This window comes from Thermobia domestica, chromosome 16 (assembly GCF_964235325.1).
Source record: "Thermobia domestica chromosome 16, izTheDome1.hap1.1, whole genome shotgun sequence".
Classification (NCBI taxonomy): Eukaryota; Metazoa; Arthropoda; class Insecta; order Zygentoma; family Lepismatidae; genus Thermobia; species Thermobia domestica.
Genome location: NC_137469.1, coordinates 152,314,945 through 152,341,200, shown reverse-complemented (window position 1 = coordinate 152,341,200; position 26,256 = coordinate 152,314,945). Strand labels below are relative to the sequence as shown.

General features: G+C 38.7%; 1 protein-coding gene across 2 annotated transcripts in view; it reads right to left on the bottom strand.

The window, feature by feature from the left end:
- Positions 1-26,256, bottom strand: part of LOC145673474 (nardilysin-like) — a 276,674-nt gene that overhangs the window by 146,150 nt on the left and 104,268 nt on the right. For both annotated transcript variants that reach the window (XM_081743202.1, XM_081743203.1), the window contains one exon: positions 15,449-15,819. In XM_081743202.1, the coding sequence (XP_081599328.1) occupies positions 15,449-15,819 (371 nt within the window). The remainder of the gene's footprint in view (positions 1-15,448; positions 15,820-26,256) is intronic.

The following is a 26,256-nucleotide window of genomic DNA, read 5'->3' as shown; positions in this document are numbered from 1 at the left end:
CATGGAAGCGGTATTTCTCCTAATTGTATCTGTAATTATCTTTTTACAAACCATATAAGGGATGACAGGGAAGGAATGGGTCTATAGACTTCAGCATGTGAATTTTCGCTTATATATATATAGGGGATAGACAAAAAAAAAATCTAAAGCGTTTGCAAAAGTGTGAAAATCATACCTAGTATGGTGTGGGGCCTCCTTTATCGTCCGAAACAGCTTGGACCCGACGTGGAATGGACATATACAGCTCCTGAATCGTGGTGTGTGCAATATTGTACCATTGTTCCTCCAAAACATACTCCAGTTCCTTAAGGGATACTGGTGCAGGGTAATGAGACCAAACACGCCTTTCTAACTCAGACCACAATGACTCAATGATGTTCAGATCTGGTGATTGTGGGACCCAGGGGAGGTATGATAGCTCCTGGTCATGCTTCTAAACCATGATGTCACCGTTTTTGCAGCGTGACAGGGTGCCAAATCATCTTGGAAGATGCCATCACCATCAGGGAACAATATTTGGGCCATGGGTAGAACCTGGTCCCCCAAAATGGCCTCATATGCCTTAGTATTCATCATTCCATGCAGGGCTATGATGGGACCTACGGAAAAGCACGATATCACTGCCCATACTGTAACAGAACCACCCCAATGCTTTACAGTTGGGAGCAGACAGTCTGTATCGTAGGCCTGCAACGGTGTTCTCCATACGTAAACACGACCGGTTGTTGGAAACAAGGTGAAGGTCGATTCATCGGACCACATTACGTGTTTCCACTGCTCATGAGTCCACGCCTTGTGGCCCTTGCACCACTGGATACGCCTCTTCACATTTACTGCTGTGACCAGGGGTTTGGCGATAGCGGCCCTGCCGTGAATTTTCATTTTATGAAGTTCCTGTTGCACTGTTTTCGATGAAACCGGGTTCTGCAGGCCGGAATTGAGTTCATACGTAATTTTCATCGCAGTGGTCTTCTTTTTAGCTGCTACAATCCGTTTTAATGCCCTCCGGTCCCTATCTGACAGGATTGTCTTTCGACCATTGTTGTGCTTTGCAGACGTCGTTTGCTTCGTGACATTGGACACAGTGCCTTTCGATACTCCCACAATGTTCGCCACCGTTGCCACTGAAACTCCAACCAGACGGGCACCAACGATCATGCCTCTTTGGAAGTCTGTTAGGTTGCCCACTTTACCGCACCACTTTCACACCATGACACTCACAGGTGAACGAGTTACTGCTGACGGAAGAGGAAGGTCCACATGACACATTGAAAACAAAAAACGATCGGCAACCGCAACACGCGTTGTACACTGGAGGGCCAAACCTCGTGTCATGTATGAAGTGTTTTTAGATTTTTTGTCTACTCCCTGTATATATATTGGTATTAAGATAGCCTGCTACCCGTAATGTAGGAAGATGTCTTCAGTAATATATCTATTATAAAGAAAGATCAGAAGAGATCAGAAGGATATATACAACGTCAGCTAAGTTAAATGATGAGCAATCACGCATTCCCTATCACCTACATGTATAGTCTATTTTATGTAGCCTTGTACAGTGAAACCTGTCTACGTTGGCCACCATCGGTTCCATTGAAAAGTGGCCAACTTACAGAAAATAAGTGTGATTGGCGTATTTTTAGAATAGGATTTCTAGTATTACTTGATTGTAAAATTTTAATAAGGAATGACACGATAGCTACTTTTAAATAATCTATATAGAGTAATAATAACAATATACAGCACTAGAAAAAAATAGTACAGTATGTTTAATCTGAAAACTAGCCTGGTACACTGAATTATTCGGACTGAAAACACAGCATAAACAACCAGAAAATAGAAACATATGTATGCAGTTGATTGAAATTGATATTGTAGCACAATGAGTTATTCAGATTGAAAACAAGAAAAGCAAAATTATAAATTGAACAATTTATATGTAGTTTATATGACTTGTTTTCAGTTATTACTATTCTTTCTTGTTTTTGTTTGCTTTCTTTTTATTTTGGATAAAATCCAATGTACTTAAATTCTGTTGTACAGACGAAACATATCATCTGCAAACTCATTCTAGACATATTTCTTTTATTCTTTTTGCCTTGTTAACGAGCTACAAGTGTTTCCCTCGGAGCAAAAGAGGTTTTGAGAAAATCTTACGGAAATTCATATCTCAAAACATCCACTACTTTTCGGTAAGCCGACATGTGCCAATAGTTGAAAATAGAGACGGTTAACTTTAACCTTGAGAATTTCAAGGAACTACTAAAGCTTTCCACTGATGAAAGGAGCCAATATGGCTAATGGCTTTACCAAAACAGACAGGGTAAACAAATATATGTGTACAACTATTTCCTGAATTCCTGTACGTACTTTTTCTTATTCACATCTTCCTTCACCATCCCTTAATCAGGGCAGTGTTCTGGTCATTGACCTCCAAGAACATATCGTGCAAATCCATGCTTCTCTGTCTCCAGACCATAGATGTTCAGTTTACTTCGACCTCACTCACCCTCGCCCTCGCAGTAGCAGTTGGCCCTCGTTCACCTCGCCCTCGCGAATGGAATTGTCCATCGCCCTCGCGCGCCCTCACCCTCGCTGTCGAAACTTGTCCTCGCCCTCGCGCACCCTCGCCGTTGAAGCTTGTCCTCGCCCTCGCGCACCCTCACCCTCGCCATCGAAGCTTTTCCTCGCCCTCTCGCACCCTCATCCTCGCCATCGAAGCTTGTCCTTGCCCTCGCGCACCCTCACTCTCGCTCTCGAAGCTTCTCCTCGCCCTTTTCGTCGAAGCTTTTCCTCGCCCTCGCCATCGAAGCTTGTTCTCGCCCTCGCGATAGGTGTTGTCCATTATCCTCGCTCGCGCTCGCCTTCGTGCTCAAAACTCTTCCTCGCCTTCGCGCACCCTCGCCCTCATATCATTGAGGGCGAAGGTAATTGAGGGTGAGGAGGCCTCGAGAGGGCCTCCTTCGTGAGGATCAGAGCATCAATTATTCAACCTATTTGTTGAATTATTTCCTTATTGTCAGTGGCGGATCCAGGGGGGGGGGGGCGATCGCTCCCCCCCCAGAAGAGGAAACTTCTTTATTTTATATATACAAATAAAACGCATCCCAGAGTTTGGAGCTCTTAAAAGTAGCTCTAAGTAGCAGTATTACAACCTACCACCCCCACCAGAAGTCCGTCCTAACCGGCATAACAATGGGACGTTAAACTTAAAGATTTCATTTCATTTCATTTCAACAATACTTAGAATCACTCCACACTCCAGTTATCCCAAATAATCCTAAAACCTAGAATTATGTTGTATTCACTAAATTTAATTGTTTATACAAAATTGTATATGTACACCCCTGAACTCGTATATTACACTGCAAAACAATGCCGCAACTTTGACGTGGGAGACCCGGGTTCGATTCCTGGAGGGAGCTCATGTGGTTCGTATTCTACGTTAATCGGTAGGTTCACGTCTCATATAGTCTCACTGCTGAAGGGATATTAAAAAAATCAAATCAAATATTCCTTACAATTAGAAAGAAGAAAAGACATTTCAGGAACTGTCGATTTTTGTGCAATTACAGAATAAATTGTGAAGAGTGTTCCTTCCAGACATGTTTTTTTGGAGGTACTGCCCCCCGAAGCTCTGAGAGCCTCCCCCCGAAGGAGACCAAAATAATACGTCTATAATATAATAATGAATAGAATAGTACCTGCAGTGCCGCCCCGGGATACTAAGTGTGCCCCCTCCCCCCTTCCCAGAACATTGTTTCTGAAAGAAACACTGCTTATGAAGGACTTCTTTTTCTGCGAAATGTTATCTCAATTAGTTCCAAAGCGGCTGACTAACATATCGAGCCCTTGTAAGAAGAAATGAATACGAAAGTACACTCGGATAGGTTAATTTTTGAGCCATTTTTCGTGGCAATTAAAACGCAACTCCTGTAGCTTTCTTAACTCCACGGGAAGACAACTAATACGTACTCACGGAACGGGAAATATTTTATGGCACCATTTTCATTCTATGAACCTTAATACATACAAAAACTTTATATTTCCAAATGAAACTATATAGCGACATTAATGGGTCATTTCAAAAGAGTGGGGGGGGGGTAACTGTCCTCCTTTGCCCCCCTAATCGCCGCCCATGCTATGATGTGTGGCACATTTGTGCGAAATTAATAATAATATGATTAAACTGTTTACCCACAACAAAATCCTGCTCGTTTTGCTGAAGTGGCTTTTCCTAAGTTTTATATGTTTCATATATCCTACAGTTTTTTTCAGGCCTTTTTTTTAATTTGTCCAAATTTATATTTCTCCTTTTACCACACAATCGTTCAATACTTGCACTATAATATTTACAATCATTATATTATCCTGTAACGTATTTTATTCCTAATAAAAATCATTGAACAACACAACATACAAACCCTATCTCACTGGCTTGCACGCGAACCTTTGGTGCATGGGGTCCTGGGGACAATTCCGAGTGGGAGAACATTGAACGACAATGGATCGAATTCCGCGTTAAACTTATAGGTCCACTTCTCATATAGCCTCGCCGACGAAAGAGGACGCTAAACGGCAATCAGTCAACAGTTGCAAATTTCGGCTGCATAAACAACTTATGTCTTTGGAACTTATTAAATTTATTTTGTTAAAGCAGCTCTTTTAACAAAATTTCAGTATTAACGTGTCAGATATTTCTATTTAAGGACAAGAAAAAACATATTATTTATTTTGTAACTAAATGATAGCTCTACCCACGTAGATTATAAAAGCAGAAACAATGAAAATCGATACAATAGTGACTGACATTATTTTAACAAATATCGATTCAAATAATAGTTTGGGCTGTCACAAAACTATGAAAAGTTAAAAATTCCGATTAATTGTAACAACTTCATCAGTGGTGGACATTGGAGGAGGATGTATGCTATTAATCAGCCCATTTCATGGGCATCCAAACTCACGAGCCCAACCTCGCTAGCTCGGCATTCGCGCTCAACCGTTCTCGGGTTCAATAATTAAGCGCTACCCCGAGCGCCAATGAAATAAGTCAAACTGAGGGAAGTGAGCCCGAGCACGATTCCCAAAGGAATAAATGAGCGAGAGCCCAGTTGAAAAAAATGAGCCCGAGTCCGAGAGAGTCCAGAGCAAAATGGCCATCTATGAACCAAAGTCATTCCATCAAGTCTTTTTCCATCTGATCTACTGCATTCTGATGGTTCTCTCATTGATTGTGTTTGTTCAGATATCAGCGCTCTTGTCATTTACTGCTGAATGATGTGAGTGACTGTCTGTCTGTCTACCAACACTCTTTAAACATGACAGTGTAGTAGACCCTTCTTATCTAAAACGTCTCCAGCACAGGGAGGGCAACAATGAGGCACACTTACTTCTTAATGTAGCGCTATTTCTACCCGGAAACTTTCATGGGAAAAATCAAATAATATTCTTATTTGCATTATTATCTATATATATAAAAGAGAACGTACAAATCCTTTGTTAGCTCATCACGCTAATACGGCTGAACCAATTTCTTTCATTTTTGGGGGGTTATTAAGATTTGGACCCTAGATGGTTTTTATCATATCACTTTAATTTTCAATTACCAGTGTCTTGAGATAATTGACCATTCAAGTGTCCATAACGTAGAAATCCTTTGTTAGCTCATCATAGCTAAATCTAACCGTATTTATATGCAACCCACATGACCGTGTCACTCGGCGGGTTAACATAAATGACAGGCGATATAATGTTAACATTTACTGCAATCTTCTATGGTTTTTATCATATCACTTGAAAGCGAAAAAGTAAAAATTATCTAAGTAACAAAGTTTATTGCGTTCCGGGGTGACCCCAGCGAAGCGGGGTGAACGCTGCTAGTTTTTAATAATTATGTACGTATACACGAGAAATTGTCTACTGCAATTAATTGAAAGGAAAAATACGTTTAATGTATAACCTTGCTATGACACTAACTTTTCATCTAGGGGACATGGCAGATATTATTTTAAATTTTGCCTCTCTCCAAAAGAGGTCAAACAGCAAACTCCAAAACAGTTGCTTTTAAGGAAGCTTGTCCTCCTCCCTCGCGTGCCCTCGTTCTCCTGAAGGAAGTTGTCTCTAGCCATGGTGCACCCTCGCTCCCGAAGTAACCCTTGGCCCTCACCCTCGTTCACCCTCGCCCTCTTCGTCGAAGCTTTTCCTCGCCCTCGCGCACCCTCACCCCCGCCATCGAAGCTTGTCCTCGCCCTCGCGCATCCTCACCCTCGCTGCCGAAACTTGTCCTCGCCCTCGCACACCCTCGCCCTCGCACACCCTCGCCCTCTTCGTCGAAGATTTTCCTCGCCCTCGCGCACCCTCACCCTCGCCATCGAAGCTTGTCCTCGCCCTCGCGCACCATCGCCCTCGCTGCCGAAACTTGTCCTCGCCTTCGCGCACCCTCGCCCTCTTCGTTGAAGCTTTTCCTCGCCCTCGCGCGCCCTCACCCTCGCCATCGAAGCTTGTCCTCGCCCTCGCGCACCCTCGCCCTCGCTGCCGAAACTTGTCCTCGCCCTCGCGCACCCTCACCCTCTTCGTCGAAGCTTTTCCTCGCCCTCACGCACCCTCACCCTCGCCATCGAAGCTTGTCCTCGCCCTCGCGGCTAATACTTGTCCTCGCCCTCGCGGCTAATACTTGTCCTCGCCCTCGCGCACCCTAGCCCTCGTGGCCAAAACTTGTCCTCGCCCTCGCGTCACTGTGGGCGAGGGAACTTGACGGTGAGGATGCCCTCGAGAGGGCCACCCTCGCGAGGGTGAACATCTCTGCTCCAGACACAAATACAGAACATAAGAATACAAAACAGTTAAGAAAAATAACAAAACGATATTTTGTGTGGCCAAGATACGCAGGTAAATTTATCATCATCATAGGTAAACATTGCTTGAATGCCACCAATTTCCAAGATAGACAGGTGACCAACTTACAGACTAATAAGTAACGAATATCTTATGGGAAAATGCAGGTTCAAGACGAACCAGGCCAAGGTAAGCAGGTGGCCAAGTTGACAAATTTTAGTGTATTATAGAAGATTGTTCGATTTATATTGGACATATTCCCAAGGGTACTTATCATACAATAAACCTCGTTACAACTACCAACGGTGTTTTATTATATTTCTAACATCGAACTTTTCATTGTAGCAAACTCTTGTGATGCATAGTCAAGGGAATTCGGTCCCACTCCTCCGTGCAAGCTTTCCAGAGACAAGCGAGAGTGAGTGGACGCCGATGTTGGAAAATGTTTTTAACAGAACCAAAGCCGTATAAATTCATTCGACTTACATCAGAGGATAGGGACGTCTTAAAACAGAATGACAGGGATTCCTAATTTACTTTCTATTTCCTCATAAAAACGGAGAAATATTTTGGTGGTATGACTTGAAGTCTTGTTCATATGGATCCTCACCGTTCAATTAAAGCACACTGATCCAAAAAATAGATGTCATTCATAACGGATTCCTGGACGTATCTTGATTCACTTTCACCTTTTTAGATCAACTTTGTGTATCAGCAATTTCACCGCATAACTGATTCTTGTAACAATTATGAATTCCCGCCAGTGGCTACGAAAGTTCCAGAGACCTGTGACATCGCTGTCACGGTATGTCAGCGCCCGAATGTGATCATCAGTGGTGAGATGGATGTATAAGTCATCCACTGTAATGAGTGTAATTTGGATCCCGCCAGATGCTTTCGTACCGAGTTCTGCAGTTAATGTTTCGTTGTGGAATGTAGTGCGGGAGCAGGTGGTGTACGCGGTCCCACGGACGCGCATCATATGGAACCATTTGCGAATGGCGAATTGTGGACTCCCCTTTCTCTTCTCGCCCTTTCCCCACGCCTAGTGTTATTCCAAATGAATTGACAACATTATTCATGTCAAAGATGTTATTCCTATAAAATTCAGAATATTTACCGTCCATGCCGGAAATATAAATATGAACTAAATTAATTGTCCTTTAATTTATTCCGTTAGAACTGTTAAGAGTTTTTTGTCTATTTCATCCTGCTATCATCGTCTGTGTTAGTATTTTGTCGCTGTGTTAGCCTGAATTTCAAAATTTATTGTAACAGATTACAATAGTTTCATAAAATCTTTTCTTGTAATTTTTTGAGAAAAGGATCATTCCTGGTCATCCAAACACAAATAAGTATTATATTTGAAATGCACAGAGAACAAAACTTGATATCTACCACTGCAAACACAAATACTAAAATAATAACAGGGTCAAACCATGTCAAGTGATCGAGAGAAAAGAGAAATTGCCGCTCGACCTTTGCAAAAAACATCTAATTTGTTCAGAAATGTTGAGTCGATGTAAGAGTACTTCAAAACCTCAATTAATTATTTTTTACAACTTCCAATGGCGACACAGTGGCTGCTGTCATTTTGCGTTTTCTCAATTTGTGGCGTTTACGTTGTTTTGAATATCTCAGCATGTACTTGTCCTACCAAACTGCTGGACGTCTCCAACTTGTGCAGAGCTAAAACTTTGTCCTCTTAACATTTTTGCCTAAAACTACTTGAAAGGAGTGAAATCAGGGCCTACAGTAGCAACATTTTTGGACACTGAAGACATGTTTGGGAAGAGGAAGTAACTGACGTAGAAATTTGAATTTATGTGTGCATGTAGTCCTGGGTCATAAGTTAATATACAAAAATTTGGAGACCTGTGGCTACTCTTAAAGGCCTAAAAAAGAATCGTAAAGTTGGGGAATTGTGTCAATTCAGCATGTTTCACTGTCCAATATCTCCAATGGACCTGGATTTAAAAAAAAAAATCTGAAATTTTGGAAATAGTTGCTCCTATAGTCAGGGTTGGACCCACCTGAAAAAACCCACCTGGGTTTTTGAGTTTTTTGTTAGTATATTGTTGGTACAACTAAGATGATTATATTGAAAGTGATTTCTATCAGATTTTGAACTTTTTTGGGCAAATTAGATGCTTTCACATTAAGGTATACAACAACATAAGACTTTTATAAACTTCTGAATGCACTGAATGAATTAAAAAAATATTAAAAAAAAAAAAAAACTTTAGCCTGAGGTAATTATAGAACAAATTAATGTATAGATTATGCTTATAGCCTGTTGAAGTAAGGTATGCAATTTTATATTTTAGAAAATACTTTCCGTGAACTCGTGTACTCGCTGACTCGGCGACGCCAAGGGAAGTTACCCCCGTCGGGTTTAAGGCCATAGGTGCTGGTACTACCAGTAAATATGTAGTGCATTAGTAAAACTATTAGTATTATTGTTTTATTACCTTTGATGGTAACACAAGTATTCTTCAGTAAAATTTGGTTTTCCAACAACAATAGTTTAGTTCAGTTATTTGTTGCTACTCTCCAAATAAGCATTCTGCAGAATGAACACCAGCAATAGCGTAAAAATTCTTGTCAAATTTAAGAAGCTTAATGCTCGGAGTTCCGAAGATTACGTAACTCTTACTATTTCAAATGCTGAATTAAACTTCCTTACTAGTAGAAGTTTCGATATACACCAAGAAAAAGCTGCAGTTTCGAAAGAAGAAAAAAAAAGGTCGCGAAAGAAGTGCTCGGGAAATTCCCGCAATTCAACGCACAAAGCGTCGCAACTGAATAATTCAACAATAACACTATTTATTTTACGCTGGAAGATATTGAATTTCATTTAAGACATTTTGAAACATTTACTTTATAAAATATGAATTATGTCTGTATTAATTGTTTTAAATTAATTTTCTGGAAAGAGCCGTCTTGCAACAAGTGCTCGGGAAATTCCCGTAATTGAACGCACAAAGTATCGGAAGTGAACTCCAACCAGTGGCGGAAGTTAACATTAAAAGTGGGGGGGGGGGGAGCAGACATGATCTGAATATTTGATATCAATGTTAGTTTTCCTGGTTACTTGTAATACTTTGACGAAAGGTTGTATAACTATTAGGATACTGTCTTTTTCAATTATACCGTATATCTTGTTTCATATTTTACTAAGTAAATTGACAAGAGCAACGCAAGTAGATACTAGCCCTTTGTGTTCTTAAACAACGAAGGTGTAAGAAGAGATTTGATTCCTTGCTCATGAATATCTGTCTGGAAAACTGTGTGATTAGATTAGGGACCTATTTAATAACAACGGTGCGAGCGGTCCCGGGTTCGATTCCCGGTGGGGGCACTCGTTCGAAAAAGTGTAAAACGCTTTTTCACGCCAGCCACCCTGAATGAGGTTTTCCTGGTTTTTCCTCATTCACACCAGGCAAATTCCAGGGTGGTACCTAACATATAGGTCCCAGGCCGCTTCCTTCCTTCCCCTATCCTTTGTTCCTTCCCTTTCCCCGGATAGTGTATTCGCCGAGGGACGTCATCCCTCAAAACGTGAAGGGCTAAATGGCCTTAGATGCCGAAAACCCAGAAATCTAAATCCTAACCTATTTAATAACAAATTTGCAAAACAAATAAACAGAAAGGGTGATATTAATCAAATAATCACAGTAATGAATAATGAGGCTTGTTTTCCAAAAGCTATATTGAAACTGGAAATTAATGAACAACTTATATTTTTAATTCCACGAATGCTATTATGTGTTATTACTCTTGGAATGACAGTGAATACTACAAGCATATGCTACGACATTTAAAGAAATACTTATGCAGCTTTCCGAAACATGTTCGCTGCCATTAAGTACAGTTTTCACTTTTTTGGAATATATCAAAACTCAGCAATACTTAGAGTCACTCTATATTTCAGTTATACAAAATAATCCTAAAAGCTAGAATTATGCTGAATTCACTAAATTTAATTGTATATACAAAACTGTATATGTACACCCCTAAACTCGTATATTACAGTGCAAAATTAATATTCTCTACTGAGCTCCTTCGTGGCTAAGCGGTTAGCGTACGCGCCTTTGACTGGGAAACCCGGGCTCGATTCCCGGGGAGCTCACGTGGTTCGGACTCCTCGTCGATCATTAAGTCCACGTCTCATATAACTTCGCTGCTGAACAGGATGTTAAACTGAAAAAAATCAAATCAAAATATTCCTTATTATTAGAAAAAAGAAAATACATTTTAGGAACTGTCGACTTTTGTACAATTAAAGAATAACTTGTGAAGGACTTGTTTTCTTGCGAAATGTTATCTCAATTAGTTCCAGAGCGGCTGACTAACATATCGAGCCCTTGCAAGAAGACATGAAAGTACGCTGGAATTGTGGCGCTCCAATAGGTTAATTTTATGGGCTATTTTTAGTTGCAGTTCAAACACAATTCCTGTAGCTCTCTTAATTCCACGGGAAGACAACCAATACGTACTCATAGAACGACAAATATTTTATGGCACCATTTTTATTCTATGAACCAATAATATATACAAAACTTTATATTTCCAAATGAAACTATATACATTAATGGGTAATTTCAAAAAAGTGAGGGGGGCAACTGCCCCTCCTAATCGCCGCTTATGACTCCAACAATAAAACTATTTATTTTACATTGGAAAATATTTAATGAAATGAAATGAAATCTTTGAGTTTTACGTCCCACGGTTATGCCGGTTAGGCTAAAGGAGACGGTGATGATGAGTAATGAATGAAATGGTGGAATGAAGAAAGTGGGAGGAAACGGGAGAACCCCGAGAAAACCCACGCAGACGGTGTTTGTCCACCACAAAGTTCACTTAGCGGGGGCTGGGTTCGAACCCGGGACCCCTAGCACCAGAGGTAGGAAAATATTTATGTCGTATAAGACATTTTGAAACATTTATTTTATAAAACTCGAATTATATATCTTTTGTTTTAAATTAATATATTTGGTGTTTATATTTGGCGAACGTCACTGAGGCTCCTGGGATGATTCGATCTCCTTTTGTTCGTTCGTTTGACTGTACCACACACACTACACGCAGGGACGTAGTGTCCATTAAGGTTATAAGGCTTAGCCTATCCATTTATTTATACATCAGCCTCAAATGTTGCTTTTGGATATTGATACAATTAATTTTATTAAAATGGATTTATTTTATATTACGCTGTTTAAGCATCAAGCGAGCTGAAGCGAAGCTTTTGCAAGAACGCATTGAAGGCTATTGCCGACTAGCCTTCTACTTCTCTCATGGAATTAGGAGAATGGGGAGGTGTTAATCACTTTCCCGCCACCCTTAGCAAACGACAACTATTTAAGCTATACACAAATTCAACATGATGCAACGAAAGTGGACGAATGGTGCCGAAAGGCTAGCGGCGAAACAAAAGAGACAGGATGTGGTCTTTGAAGAAAGTATAGAACAGAGACTATGAAAAATTTAGAAGCTCACATTCAGTAACGAGTTTTGACCAAGAAAAAAAAAAAAGAGAGAGAGAGAGAGAATAAAAATATTATGTTATTATGAATAGTATTAATACATCAGGGACCTTATTACGTACTGGTTTGCGTTATCACAGCGTAAAATTTACATTTTAGTTTTCGATAAATGACATAGCAGTTATAATTGCTTGTTGTATTTTTGCGTTGCATTGCTATCCGCAAGTTTTTCGAAGATCGATACTGAAGGAGACCTCAGATGAGGTATAGTTTCTTTTTTTTCATACTTTCAATCTAAAAATAGTTTTTTCTGTAAAAATCATCAATTGACTGTGAGCTATTGCTCCACTGTTTTCCATTACTATGCTGATAATGTGTTATTGTGGGTGAAGTGCTTAAGTTTGTGTGAGATATGGGGAAGTTACACTTAAGATCGTCCTATAGCTGTTCGTTTTTATTTGTTTTTTGAAATAGTAATACAGTGTCTGTGTGATATGCGAGTATCGCATATGTAAGGAAACCGTATGTGTAAGGGAAATATGAAGCAGAACCACTCATACTTTTTCTTGCATTGTATGAAAAATACATTGCATGAACGAGCATTTTTCTATCAATCATTACAGCGTAGTCAGAACACTAAGACGTGATCGTTTAAATAATGGCGGGATAGCGTTTTTAGGGGGGTAACTTAAATTCACTTTACACTCATATATACATACAACAAAAATTGCAAGTGTCAGGGGATTGGGCCCCTCCTAGCCACCCTCTAGCTACGAATCTAATTTCAGCCTACCCATTTCACAACTTCACTGTACGTTACTGACTACACGGTATCACTTTCGGTCTTTTAAGTTTAAATTTTCAGGGTACAAGCACGAGACACACTCAATTTCCTGTATAGATTTTGGCGGCATACCAACGTAAAATTTCAAAATGGCGGCCATTCTTTTTTCAAAATAGCGGATATCCTGCTACAAAGTGCAATTTTTGGTCTTTTTAAGTTCACATGTTCAGAGTAGAAGCACAAGACACTCTAAATTAGCTGTATATACTTTGGCAGCGATCCAACGTAATAACATTTCAAAATGGCGGCCGTTTTTTCAAAACTGCAGTGAATATAAAATCGTTGTGACAATTGTGACAAGTTGTGACAATGGTAATCTTGAAATATAAATCACATTTTAACACTTTTACCCCCAAAACTTTGAAATATTTCGAAAAAAACCCAATTAAACCCGAAAATACCCGAAAAAACCCACATGGGCCCAGGTGGATTGGGCTTTTTCAAAAAAAACCGGGTTTTTTCAAACCCTGCCTATAGTACACCATAACATACAACAACAGTGCGTTTTGTGTTTTTGAGCAGAAGGCGGTCAAAGTATTAAGGAATGACGTCATACTCTAGGAGGTGTTTTATTCATAAATTCAACTAGAAATTCGTTGTTGTGAAGTAAAATAAAGTAGGATGAATGGTTAGTCCGGTCAAGGCTCTCAAGCTCGTTTCTTTCCTCTAGTTATGACTCACTGTCTAATCACACTAACAACAGCACTGGTGAAGAATGCCGCTATCAGCAGAAGGCGAGAAAAGTCAAAATGTACAGTTGGAAAAAAAGTCCGTAAGTACTCATTTCTCTTGCGGCTTGCTATTTCAATGATATTCAATTCTGCTTATTGTTGTTTTAACTGTCAACTCATGCAGGAGTCTGTGTGTCCTTTCGTTTGATCTCCTTCCCCAGGGAGTGAACACTCACTCGCTGTAAACACTGACTGGGGAATGTAGATCAAACGAAATGAATATAATTGATATAGCAAACAGGAAGAGCAATGAGTACTTACGAACTTTTTTTGTCAAGTGTACATTTTGACTTTTCTCGCCTTCTGCTGATAACGGCATTCTTCCCCAGTGCTGCTGATGGTGTGATTAGACAGTGAGTCATAACTAGAGGAAAAAACGAGCTTGAGAGCCTTGACTGGACTAACTATTCATCCTACTTTATTTTACTTCACAACAACGAATTTCTAGTTGAATTTATGAACAAAACACCTTCTAGAGTATTGCGTCATTCCTTAATATTTTGACCCTCTTCTGCTCAAAAACACAAAATGCGCTGTTGTTGTGTGTTATGGTGCACTAAAAGAGTAACTATTCCCTAAATCTCATTTTTTTTTTTTCTTATCCAGGTCCATTGGAAATATTGGACAGTGGAACATGCCGAATTGGCATATTCCTCAACTTTACGATTCTTTTTCAGGCCTTTGAGATCAGCTACAGGTCTCCAAATTTTTGTATATTAACTTATGACCCAGGACTACATGCACACAAATTCAGACCTCTATGTCAGTTGCTTCCTCTTCCCAAACATATCTTCAATGTCCAAAAATGTTGCTCCTGAAGGCCCTGATTTCACTCCTTTCAAATGGTCTTAGCCAAAAATGTTAAGAGGGCAATGTTTTAGCTCTGCACAAGTTGGAGACGGCTAGCAACTTTCATTTCGGTAGGACCAACTTATATGGAGATATTGAGTAATCCGTAAATGCCTCAAATCGAAAAAACGCAAAATGATGGCAGCCGCTACGTTGCTACGAGATGTTTTAAAAATCCCATGATCGTGGTTTTGAAGTACCCTGATATAGGATAAACATTCATTTAAAAAAAAATAGATTTTTTGGAGATGGTCGAGTGGCACATGCTTGATCACTTAGAATGGATTGACTCAACAGGGTATTTATCCATTCAAACAAGAACTAGGGTATTTTATGTTACTAGCCTTTGAGTAGTCTCTTTACATACAATAATAGAAAACAAGTAATGTGTGATAAATTCGCACTCTCCCTGCAGCACTACTTAGTGCATATTTTCCAAAATCATCTGCAATAGATTTGATTATGCTGCAGCTGCATTCCTAGAAAGTCGAAGAGCAAACTAATTTGCAGAAAAAAAAAATCGCTTTACGAGTGAGAAAGAAAAGCATTATTAAAATATCTAAAACATACTGACACCCACACATTTCATTTCAAAAACATAATTAACAGTTATTTTTGGATTATTCCTTGTTACAGATTCGTTTCACGAAGCAAATAAAATAGTTACATGTTGGAAGATTGTAGGAAAATTAAATTCTCACCTGACATGTATCGCTAACAGGAATAACTTTGTACAGTCGGTTGAAGCATGGATTGCAATATGGATTGCCGAAACATTCGAAAGACTCAGAAGGAAGGCCGTTATTAGGGACATCTGAAAAGCACTCCTCCACCCACTTCTGCAACTCATCGAGATCCACGCCAGCTTGAACAGCCAGAGTCATGTACTGTGCAGAATAATGACGTTCCCTAAATTTGTGAAGTCTTTCATACAACTTCTGTTTCGATACATTTTCACTTAATGTTTTCACGTTCCCCCACATGAATCTATTCAATGGATGACCAGTATAGGCAAGGCTGCAAATCAATTGTTCTTTTCTAAATGCATCAGAGGGAAGAACCATTTGATATTCTGTAAGAAAAAGAGGATACATTCTACTTGATATCAGAGGCAGACATTGAAACAGACACTTCAAAATACTATTTTTCTAATTCGAACATATTTAAGGTTATTTACATTGCTGATCGTGAAAACTGTAATACAAAGAAAAAATATATATGAGTGGAGTGAAATTTATAACACAGTTTCACTACAAGGCTACACAGAAATGATTAGAGTTTCAAGACTATACAATAGATCTAACTTTGATAAATCATTATTATGTAAAGCCTTTACGTGCTCCAATCAGAATCACTATATCATGATATCGAATCAAACAGACATTTGACGTGTTCCTAAAGACTCGACTACCAAACTGCTTGTATAGGAGTGGCACAATACATCGATACTGTTTGTTAAAGGATCGTGATGACTAAGGTACACTATGGGCGATCGTGTGGTTAGAGAAGCACCCGAATTCGCTGTTCTTCTGAGAAGGATAGGTTATACACTAATATACAGGTAAACTTGCCGGCTAAAACTTGTAAGAAGTGTAATGTTGTAGTTATTATCTTAACTTTTTCTCTTTCAGGAGGCATCTAGTTTATTGACATATTTAGTTGGTTGGCTGGCTGGCTGATTTGGACTGAAGCACGTCCCGTTTAGCACCAAGCTTATATCAGGCGTTAACGTAAAGTTTAACACGGGATCAGAGTTCCAGAGCTTCCTCCGTATACGCTAACCATATAACCATGAGGAAGTTCTATTAATATATATGTAGAAACTTCTTTGAGCTTGAATTTCTCGTAATAGCTCCGTACTGAGAGAAAAACGGGAACCTTGTAACAAGACCCCATTCCCCCTCCAGTGGAGTATAACACACTTGAAATTCACGGAATCTCTCCAAAACCCAATGATGGTGTTTTTCAAATTGTTGTTACAGGGTTCTGCCCTATACCTTAGGATCAACAGAGATATAATAGATCGATTAAAACCGTCTATATCGGTATGTGCACCTGGAATCATTGTAAGATTTGTCAGGCGCACAGACAAGGACACCCTCCCACACTGATGAAAAGTTAAATGAAATCTCTGTTGTGCTGACATAGAATATAATCAGTGGCGAGTTGGATAAGAATACTCAGGGCGCTACAAAACTTCCCCTAACATAAATTAAACAGCGATTATAAATCACTCTTCTGCAACGCATATTTTAAGAAAATGGTGTTCCCATGCAACCGTTGCGTATGATTTCGCCCTTCGACCTCCACACCTTCAGACAAAATTGTCTAGAAGAAACCTTCGTTACAAATTTATAGTAACTATATTTTTGAAAATACTATGTAACTCACCTATTGGCGAAAGATGAAACACATTTGCTGGTCCATATTGCTGGAGAATTTCTCTTTGTCTTGATGCTGAAATTCCCTGAGTTTGAAATCAACCTTTCTTCAATTGACAGCACTGCCAGAACACTGTGTCGATCCTGTAACACGGCGTGTCTCAGAAAAGTTTCAATCCTTTTCAATGAAGACAAACATCTCTATGACTCAGTAATCACCATAGGTGTTGTCACGGTGACTTTCAACAGTTTTTGTTACTTCAGACAAAGTATCTTGCAGTTTACATGGTAACATATGCTGAAGTGGAGGAACTGAACCAGCTATATTTCTGAAATCTTGTCTCTCATACGCAACACCGCGTTCTGATTTCAACCTATTCTTCGCCAAGGCTGAATAAATTTGAAAAGCAGATTCGAGTTCCCTTTCTGGAAATCGCAAAATTTAGCACAGCTTAATAACTTTCCGCACCAAAATAGCATAACATTTCAAAACGTTGTGGAACCTCTTACTAAATTCTGTCACACTTCTCTTGCAACAACCTGATTTTCTTCAAGTTAACTTCGCTTTCTGAATAATAATTCTTGAATTTCCGAGCACATATGGTTTGTCGATTGTCTATCTCCTTAGTAGGCCTTACATACTGAGATAGAGCATTTCTTGCTTTAATGGTATCAATTGATCTTGCTTGCAGCTGACTGTACAAAACATTTAAATGTGGAATTCTCTTGGCTGAAAAAGTTAAGCAACAGATAAATTATTTATCATCTAAATAACGCCACAGTTCAACAGTCTCATGAATTGTCTTGTCCTCTGATGCATTCTCGAGTTTTATGAAACACTCATTTAATTAATCACTGATCTCAAAAACAACATTGTTTATTCCTGATTTAAAATTCCACCTCATCGCAGAAACGCTACAGGGATTTCGCAAGCCATCACTGATTTTAATGCTGATAAGCATGGCGGTGATCTTGGAAAGAAGGCGAGAAACTCTGACAAGTCCAATAAAAATACTCTCACTGACTGGTTCTGTTTACTTGTTCGTTCCATAATGAAATTTGGAGGAAGGGCACAAGAATGAACAAAATGAACACTGGATACTGACTCTATTTTTGCTTGAACTTCGCTACTGCATCACTCATCACATAAGCTCTATCGTATGTCTGGTATTATTATATAAAGCAGCAGACTACATGTAAGATGCAATCAACAATCGCATCTGTATTTTGCACTTCAGGTTTAAAGAATCCCAAAACCTTTCCACTGCAGTGCACTGGCATACCGTTAGCGAAAAACAAACAAAAGTAGTGCTCGACCGGAAACGTTCGTTGTTTCATCTGCTATTATTGCTACAAAGTCTGCTTGTTTCACTTCTTTTATAATTTCATGATTCACTTTTAACATACCGTTTATTTCTTTCCCTCCTCTGAAACCTAAAATAACGTCACTGATATCGCGATAATCAGAATCATATATCTCTAGTGAAACCCACGAGATGAGATATGATACGAGAAACAGGTCTTCTAACAGAAAAAGACACACTTTTCAAGACGAGAAAGCACTTTGATGACACGCTGTCGAGACGAGACTGACCTAAATCGTGTCTAAAGCGCTATCTCATTGTGTCCTCTTAAAGCATGCTCAAAAGCTCCACAAAACCTAATGCAGCTGGTAATTTTAAGTAACGCGCAGTTAGGTTTCTTTCATTCGTTGTTTATGTTTGAATTTCGCATCGTGATAAGCCTAGCTTAGTTGTGATGTCATGTTTACACTGCCTAAAGAAACTGAGATCATGAATGTGTTTAGCGTTATTGTTGTATTGTTTAATGTATTTGTTACAGGGTGTCCACACAATTTGGCGGAAAAAAGTCCCTGACTTTTCCCTGACGAAAGTTCCACATTTCCCTGACCACTGAATAATTTAAAAATATACAAAAAAGAAAGAAACCCCAGCCTCTACTCTCCCCATAGTTAGCCTTGTTCTCTCTCCGCTTCTGTTTAGCCTTGTTCTCTCTCCGCTTCTGTTTCTTTCTTTTTTCAATTTTTTTAATCCAAAAGAATGTAAATTTACAAATATTTACATGAAGCCGATATTGATGACATATTACACAAAATGTAAAGTTACAAACAAAAGTGTACAGTATACAGAGTACTTAAGATATAAGAAAAAATACACATTATAGGCTTACACACTATAATACCAATTACACAGCATTACAATATTGCTTGTAGTAATAAACAGTTCATACATGATTTTACTGATCACAATGGAAAACATTATGTAACACATACCTTTGCCGGTGCAGTTGTTAAATGGAACCCATTTAACAACTTGTTTTCATCCTTTCTCGCATAGTTTTCTTCTCATTGATCTGAATATCCTCCTTGTTGTCTCCGCAGTTTAATTTTCTTCTCTTCTTCCTCCAGCTCCTTTAAATTGTTGCTCAATCTTCCGTTTCTCTCTCCTTTCCAGCATTCATTTATTTTTTATTTTCCAAATACAGCTGATACTATCTCACTGAACTTCTCATTGAATTTATCACACCTTTTGGAATTGTTAATTCTGACGACCCACCTATTTTCATCATAGAATCATATATGATCCGTTGAGCCACCAGAGATTCTTCTTGTAAGTTCTCAACAATGAGAATTTTGTTTACTAAAAACCACTTTCAACAAATGTGTTTCCGTGAGAGAAGATGAAATACAGCTTCATAACAGACCATAAGTCAACGAAGTCCTTCTCATTTTCTAAGAGTAAGTAAAAGAAATCATCAAATCCAATACCATCTCCGTCCTTGGCTATGAAATCATTGAAGTGTTCTTAAATCCTTCAGTCTGAGCGTTCACTGTAAGCTGGAGATACTGTTTCTTCGCGCTCTCAGCCACTTGTTCAGATATCCTCATGGTATCTTACAATTCTTCTACAACAGGGTCTACTCTTTTGAGCAAATATGCCAGGACGCAGTGTTTCTCCCAAAAAATTAGTTTCAACAACTATTTCAGAGAACACTGTCTTCCTCAATATCATCATTGGGAACACAACATTTTGCATCCAGTAATCCAGTAACAGTAAAGAAATTAACACCACTTCATAAATTCAATAATTGAACAATGGACGTAAATCGATTTTTCCCTGACCAATCTGCCATTTCCCTGACACATTTTTACTGCCTTGACCTTTCCCTGACTTTCACTGATTTTCCAGAATGTGGACACCTTGTGTTAAGATATTGTAAATCAGTTACACTTGTTGTACTCCATGAATCACTAGAGTTTCCTCGTGGTTATATGGTTAGCGTACGTGTCTTTGGCGTGGGAGATCCTGGTTCGATTTCCGGTAGCACCTCAAGTCGTTCAGATCCCAGGTAAAGTTGTAGGTCATTGTCTCATATGCTTCCAGTAAATGATTCACAGTCAACTGTTTATTATTTAAAAAAAAAAATAACTTGACAGTGTTTTTGATCTCAGAATTAGAGAAAATGTCCGAAGTGACGAATTCACTACCATCCTCCCAAATCAAACACTATTCTTTGAATAATTATAATCACCCACATTAGAGAAGATACGAAGTAGTACCAATGTATTATTTTTAGTTTTCAGATGAAACTGTAAAATAATTTTAGACGGAAAATCAAATTAGTTGAAATATTTCTTTCTCCCAAAAATGATTCATGAAGATCTGTGTGTCATGGTACCCCATGGGGAAGAAATTAAGTTCATATAATTCCAGGTGTTTGTACACACATTTTAACATGGTAAATGTTTATTTTTGCCTAATATCTTGCTCAATGGGGTGGGGGTTAAAACCCGGATCCCTATTTTCGCATGCCACTATTATACAGGCTGTAACTTACTTAATGTAACAAACGGCGGGAAGTGATTCCTGACACAAAGATTAGCCCCCCCCACACACACACACACACACACAAAAAGTACTATGAACACACAGCATATTGGACATATTAGCAGAGTTAGCGAGGACCGAAAGCGTGGGAACAGTAACTTCGTCGCGGTAGATATCGAAAACCAATAAGCAAAGAGAGGTGGTCTAGAAAGTCTAGAGGTAGCGCTTGTGTTCAATACGTAGTTTCTCAGTTCACATATACAGGTGGCACTTGTGTTTAAGACGCTACAGTATAAGAGTGCGGTCATTGTCTGTTAATGTTGAATACGACAAGTGGCAGTGCTCGACTAAAACATGCTGTGTTATTCAAACCGTGAAAATGTCGACAGGCTACTTACGAACGTGTATTAGAAGCTATGGAGAATGAGCCAGGTACGAGTACGTGAGAATTTAACCGTAAAATGCATGTTAGATACATGACGGTGTGGCGTACGTTACATGAAAATGTCTTATTCCCATACCGCCTGAAAAGGGTACAAGGACTGACACGTGGATTTCCAACCACGTGAAGTACTCTGCCATTTAACAAACCACTACTATCATCCTGTTTCAGGCATCAGTATTGTTCACTGAGCAGGCTACGTCTCGAAGGGATGATATAATCAACATGCATAATACACCACGTGGTCAGATGCACATCCCCATGGTAGGTTGTCACTCAGCATCAACATCAATTTGGATCGATGTATGTTGTGATGTTGTCCTTGATGAACTGATCGACCCATACATGCTACCACGAAGACTTAATGGAGCACACTATTTGACCTTCCTGCAGGATACAGTGCCCGAATTACTAAAAAATGTTCCTCTAGGGATTCAGTGCAATATGTGGTACATGTATGACGAGGCTCCTGCGCACTTCAATGTGAATGTCTGCCGATGGTTGAATAATAACTTTACAAGGCGTTAGATCGGGCGTGGAGGTTCAGTGCATTAGTCTGCATTCACCGAAGCTGAATCCACTAGATTTTTATCTGCGGCGACACATGAAAGGTGTAGTGTATGCTATTCTTGTCAACGATGTCAACGACTTAGAACAGCGTATCCTTAACGTCTTGCAATTGTTCGGCATGAGCAATGACAGGTATCTTCGAACGAGTTCGTTAATCCATTATCCGGGGTTGTCACCCATACATTGTTTTCCATGGCGGGCGCTTTCAACGTTTCCTATAAAGTTCTGGAGAACGTACACCTGTCTCTTTCTGCACATCAATATCTTCCGCTTGGAATTTACAATTTCCACGCTTTCGACCCTCGCTAAGTCTGCCAATATGTCCAATATGTTATATGTTCATAGGACTTTTTTTTTCTTATCTCGGTGTCAGGAGGAATCACCTCCCGACATTTGTCATAATAATTATGTTACACCTGTATATACATAGTTCCTTCCACCCACTGATTATTGTGTATTTTTTAAATCCGAATCAGGTCTTCCTAATTATTTTATTTTCAGTTTTTCTTCCGAAGTTGTTCCATAAAATGAATTCTTGTAGTAACTTCCCTGCATCGACAAAGGACTACCTTCAGCAGTAGCCACTGACTCGTTTATCGTTGGGAGAGCCAGGCATAGTGGATGGATGCGCAGAATGTGTGACTGTACGATCGGGCTACAGACGCATTCGCTACTTCTGCTAGAGCTCCCACCCAGCAGTTCAGGTTCAGTCCACGTACTTACGTTTACTACTAGTTCAAACGTCGTTACAAGATATTTACGAAAACTTATATATCAGAACCGGATAAACCTAATACGAATTTAACACATACCTGAAAAAATAATTAAAAACTACAAAAACGCAAATTATAATAACATTACATTTTTTAAGGTGTTATAGTGCAGTTTAAAACATGATTTTAAACATATTTCAAAATCGTGTAATATTGTATTTATTAAGACTTTTTTGCTCTTGCAACCGATATTTCATTTATTTTATTCTAATTAAGACTAAACTGTGTTGGGTGCAGAATATTTCAGTGTAGATGACTAATTCTCAACTTATTTCATATCACGACCCCCTGTTATTACACCCTCTTAAGCCAGTGACTCTCGTAAGTACTTTCTTGGTAGTAATAAGCTTTTTAGGTAGATTTTAAAATCTATCTACTGTAGAGATTTCACACAATCTATCAATATACGCGTACTTGGTAAAGCAAAATTCTTCACCATCCTTGTGTGTTGAGAACGGATTCAGGGAGAATGATGAAACTTGAAAGTGGCCTGATACGTCAGATGATGCTATCAAGCATCATGCCGGAAATTTCCGAAATTTCAAATGCAAAGGGAGTCATGTTACATGTTTTAAAGCTAGAATTTTACCACAAATACGGTTGTGTGGTTATTTTAGCCCTAATGCAAGTACCCCTCATTTCGGAGTTACCACTTCTGAAAATTTTCTAATTATGCCTTTAGGGGCTAAGCTAGCATTTCGTGGAGGCGGGTGAGATTTTTGTTGCAAAATTTGATTACTATTTCAGAACACTGATGCTAAAATAAATAAATAAATAATAAAAAAATAAAATAAAAATAAAAAATAATAATAATACATTTTCGAAAAGTAATATTTGAACCATACTTCATGTTGTGCTAACTTCAGAATATTTTCTGCAAGCCTATGTAATTTGTTTTTTTAGTCAATAATTTATTGAAGAAAGGTAATATTTGGGGTGTTTAGAGCACAATGGATCCAAATCCATTTTCAATAAAGTTCAGTTTTGCTCTGCAAATGAACTCTATTTGAAAACGTAATATCTTCGCAGTCAAGAGTTCAAAACAAACGTAACTAAAACCATGTGAAAGGGCGTGAGATAGATCATATGACAATCGCTATACAGGGCGTTAGTGGGACAGGAGGGCAACCGCCCCCATTCAAACTCTGGATTTCAGATTTTGGGGGAGTTAAGGCAGTTTTAGAAATCTTTTGATAAGCGAGGTCCAAAAGAACAAGCTTGAGGCTCTTACACCGAATAAATACAGAGAACATACAGATGGTTTAAAACTTGAAAGTTGCTTGGGCCTAATTTCCAGAGTTTTAAGCAGACCCGAAACTCGGAAGTAGAGCCTTGACATTCTTGAGCCAAAAATATGCAAGAGAGCAATATAGGCCTATAGCTCCTTACAGCCAACGGAAATGGATTATAACTGATCAAAATCCGTATTTATTCGGTGTAAGGACTTCAAATTTTTAATGTTGGACTTTGCTTAGCAAAAAGTTTCTAAATCTTCATTACTGCCCCCAAAATCTGAAATTCAGGGTAAGAGACGGAAGACCTCTAAACGAACGCCCCTCTCTCGCGACAATTATATAAAATTCTAGATTGCATCTTGTCATGAAGTTTTTCTTTCTTTCATCTCGGGTTTGTGGTTGTGAAAATATGACGCTTTCCGTCGCTGTATTTATTTTGACACACCCTGCATTTATTAAACGTAATTATGCATCATTGACTATGGCATTTTTGAGCTTGACTCGTTAATCATTCCCATACTTTAGCGTACACAATATAATGTTAATATCTTTAATTTATGAGCAAGGAGAGGGAAATTAGCTCTCCTCCCCCATTCCATCAACGCCCTTGTCCTGTGAAACTCTAGTCCACACCCTTTCACGTGGTTTTTGTTTCATTTATTTCGTACCATTGGCTACGAAGATACTACGTTTGCTGAGCAAAAGTGAACCTTTCTGAAAATAGACTTGGATCACTTGTTCTCTGAACGACCCATATCTAAAAATATTTGACCAAAAACCGAGTTGGAGCCAAATTTATCCTGCAACTCAAGTTCGTTCGAAACATATAAAATTAGTTTGTTTAGTTTGATTGATTACAATCTTGCATTAGTAGCAAGCCTATATGAGGCAGGACTTTTTGTTTAAAGTGGAATCCGAACCACTAATTTTGAAATGTTACCTCGGACCACAGTCAAAATTTGTTAATCAAATTCCGACGTCTCGGGCTTCTACCCTCAAAATTTAATGTTAAAAGACCGGAAATTGCGCTCTGTAGCGTGGTGTATACATCCAGACAGACGAACAAATTGAGATCAAATCGTCCCAGACACTGACGTTCGGCACTGATGTAACAATAAGTATCACGATTTAATGATTAGTTACGCAGGCGACTGCCATACCTTGCGCTTTCTCACCTAGTCCCTTCATACAAGCTATGCCAAGGTGTAAAGTATTTAAGAAAATTTAGAACTGAGGTGGGGAAGAGGGACGAAATAAAACTTTAATACTATAATGAAGAAGATATTGTTGATACAAAATTAATTCTTACCTGAAGTTTCCAGTTGCATTTCAACCACATCACTGACGTTAGAATCATTAGAAGCAATTTTTGGATCAACACTTTTGCCATTTGTTTGGGTTTCCAGTTTTTTCACAGCATTGCATTTTTCATAATGATTCTTCATTCTTTGAACTAAACCAACTTTTCTTTCTTATATGTTTTGCAACGAGCTCGTATGGTCGTTTTCTTATCTAATGGAGTTTGAGTTACTTTAATAAATTTGCTCCAAATGATGTCTTGTTTTATTCCCGTAAAACTCATGTTAAACGATTCCAAGTTGTACCGAGACAGAGAACCAACGTACTGTATCAACGAATGCCTGCGATATTTTAATTTCAGAACCGCAATTTAGCAAATAATTGTTTGTTTTCTCAATACAACATAATAATTTGTTTCCACGATAATTATATTATTTATTTTTTAGTATCAATTCTACAAGTAGTCCAACCTTCGACTACGACACTTTCTCGCAAATTAACTGAGAAGCATTTGAACAATATACTATATGTTAAGAGTAAGGGGTAAAAAAGAGAAAATAAAATGTAGATCACCACATTGACCTGCTGTAGACACGAGATATCAAAACATTCACATGGGAAGAAAATGGTCTTCTGAATGGGGAGCACTTTTGACAATTTTCTTTCTCTGTCAGATTTTTTTACGAAAATAAAATAAGATAAACATATGCTTAAAACAAGTCTTAAAAATACACGTTTAAAACAAAATGTTTAAAACGTATACAAAATTTGTTTTAAACAAAATCACTTGTTTAAAACAAGTTTTAATCATTTGTTTTAAACAAAACAACCCTGGAACGTACTCTCTTCAAATTTTGATGTAATTATTATTACTGAATCTTGATTAAAAAGTAATATATGGACGTTTAATTACTTGATAATAGGTGTATTATTTAGAAGCAAAATTAAAGTGGTGGTATTT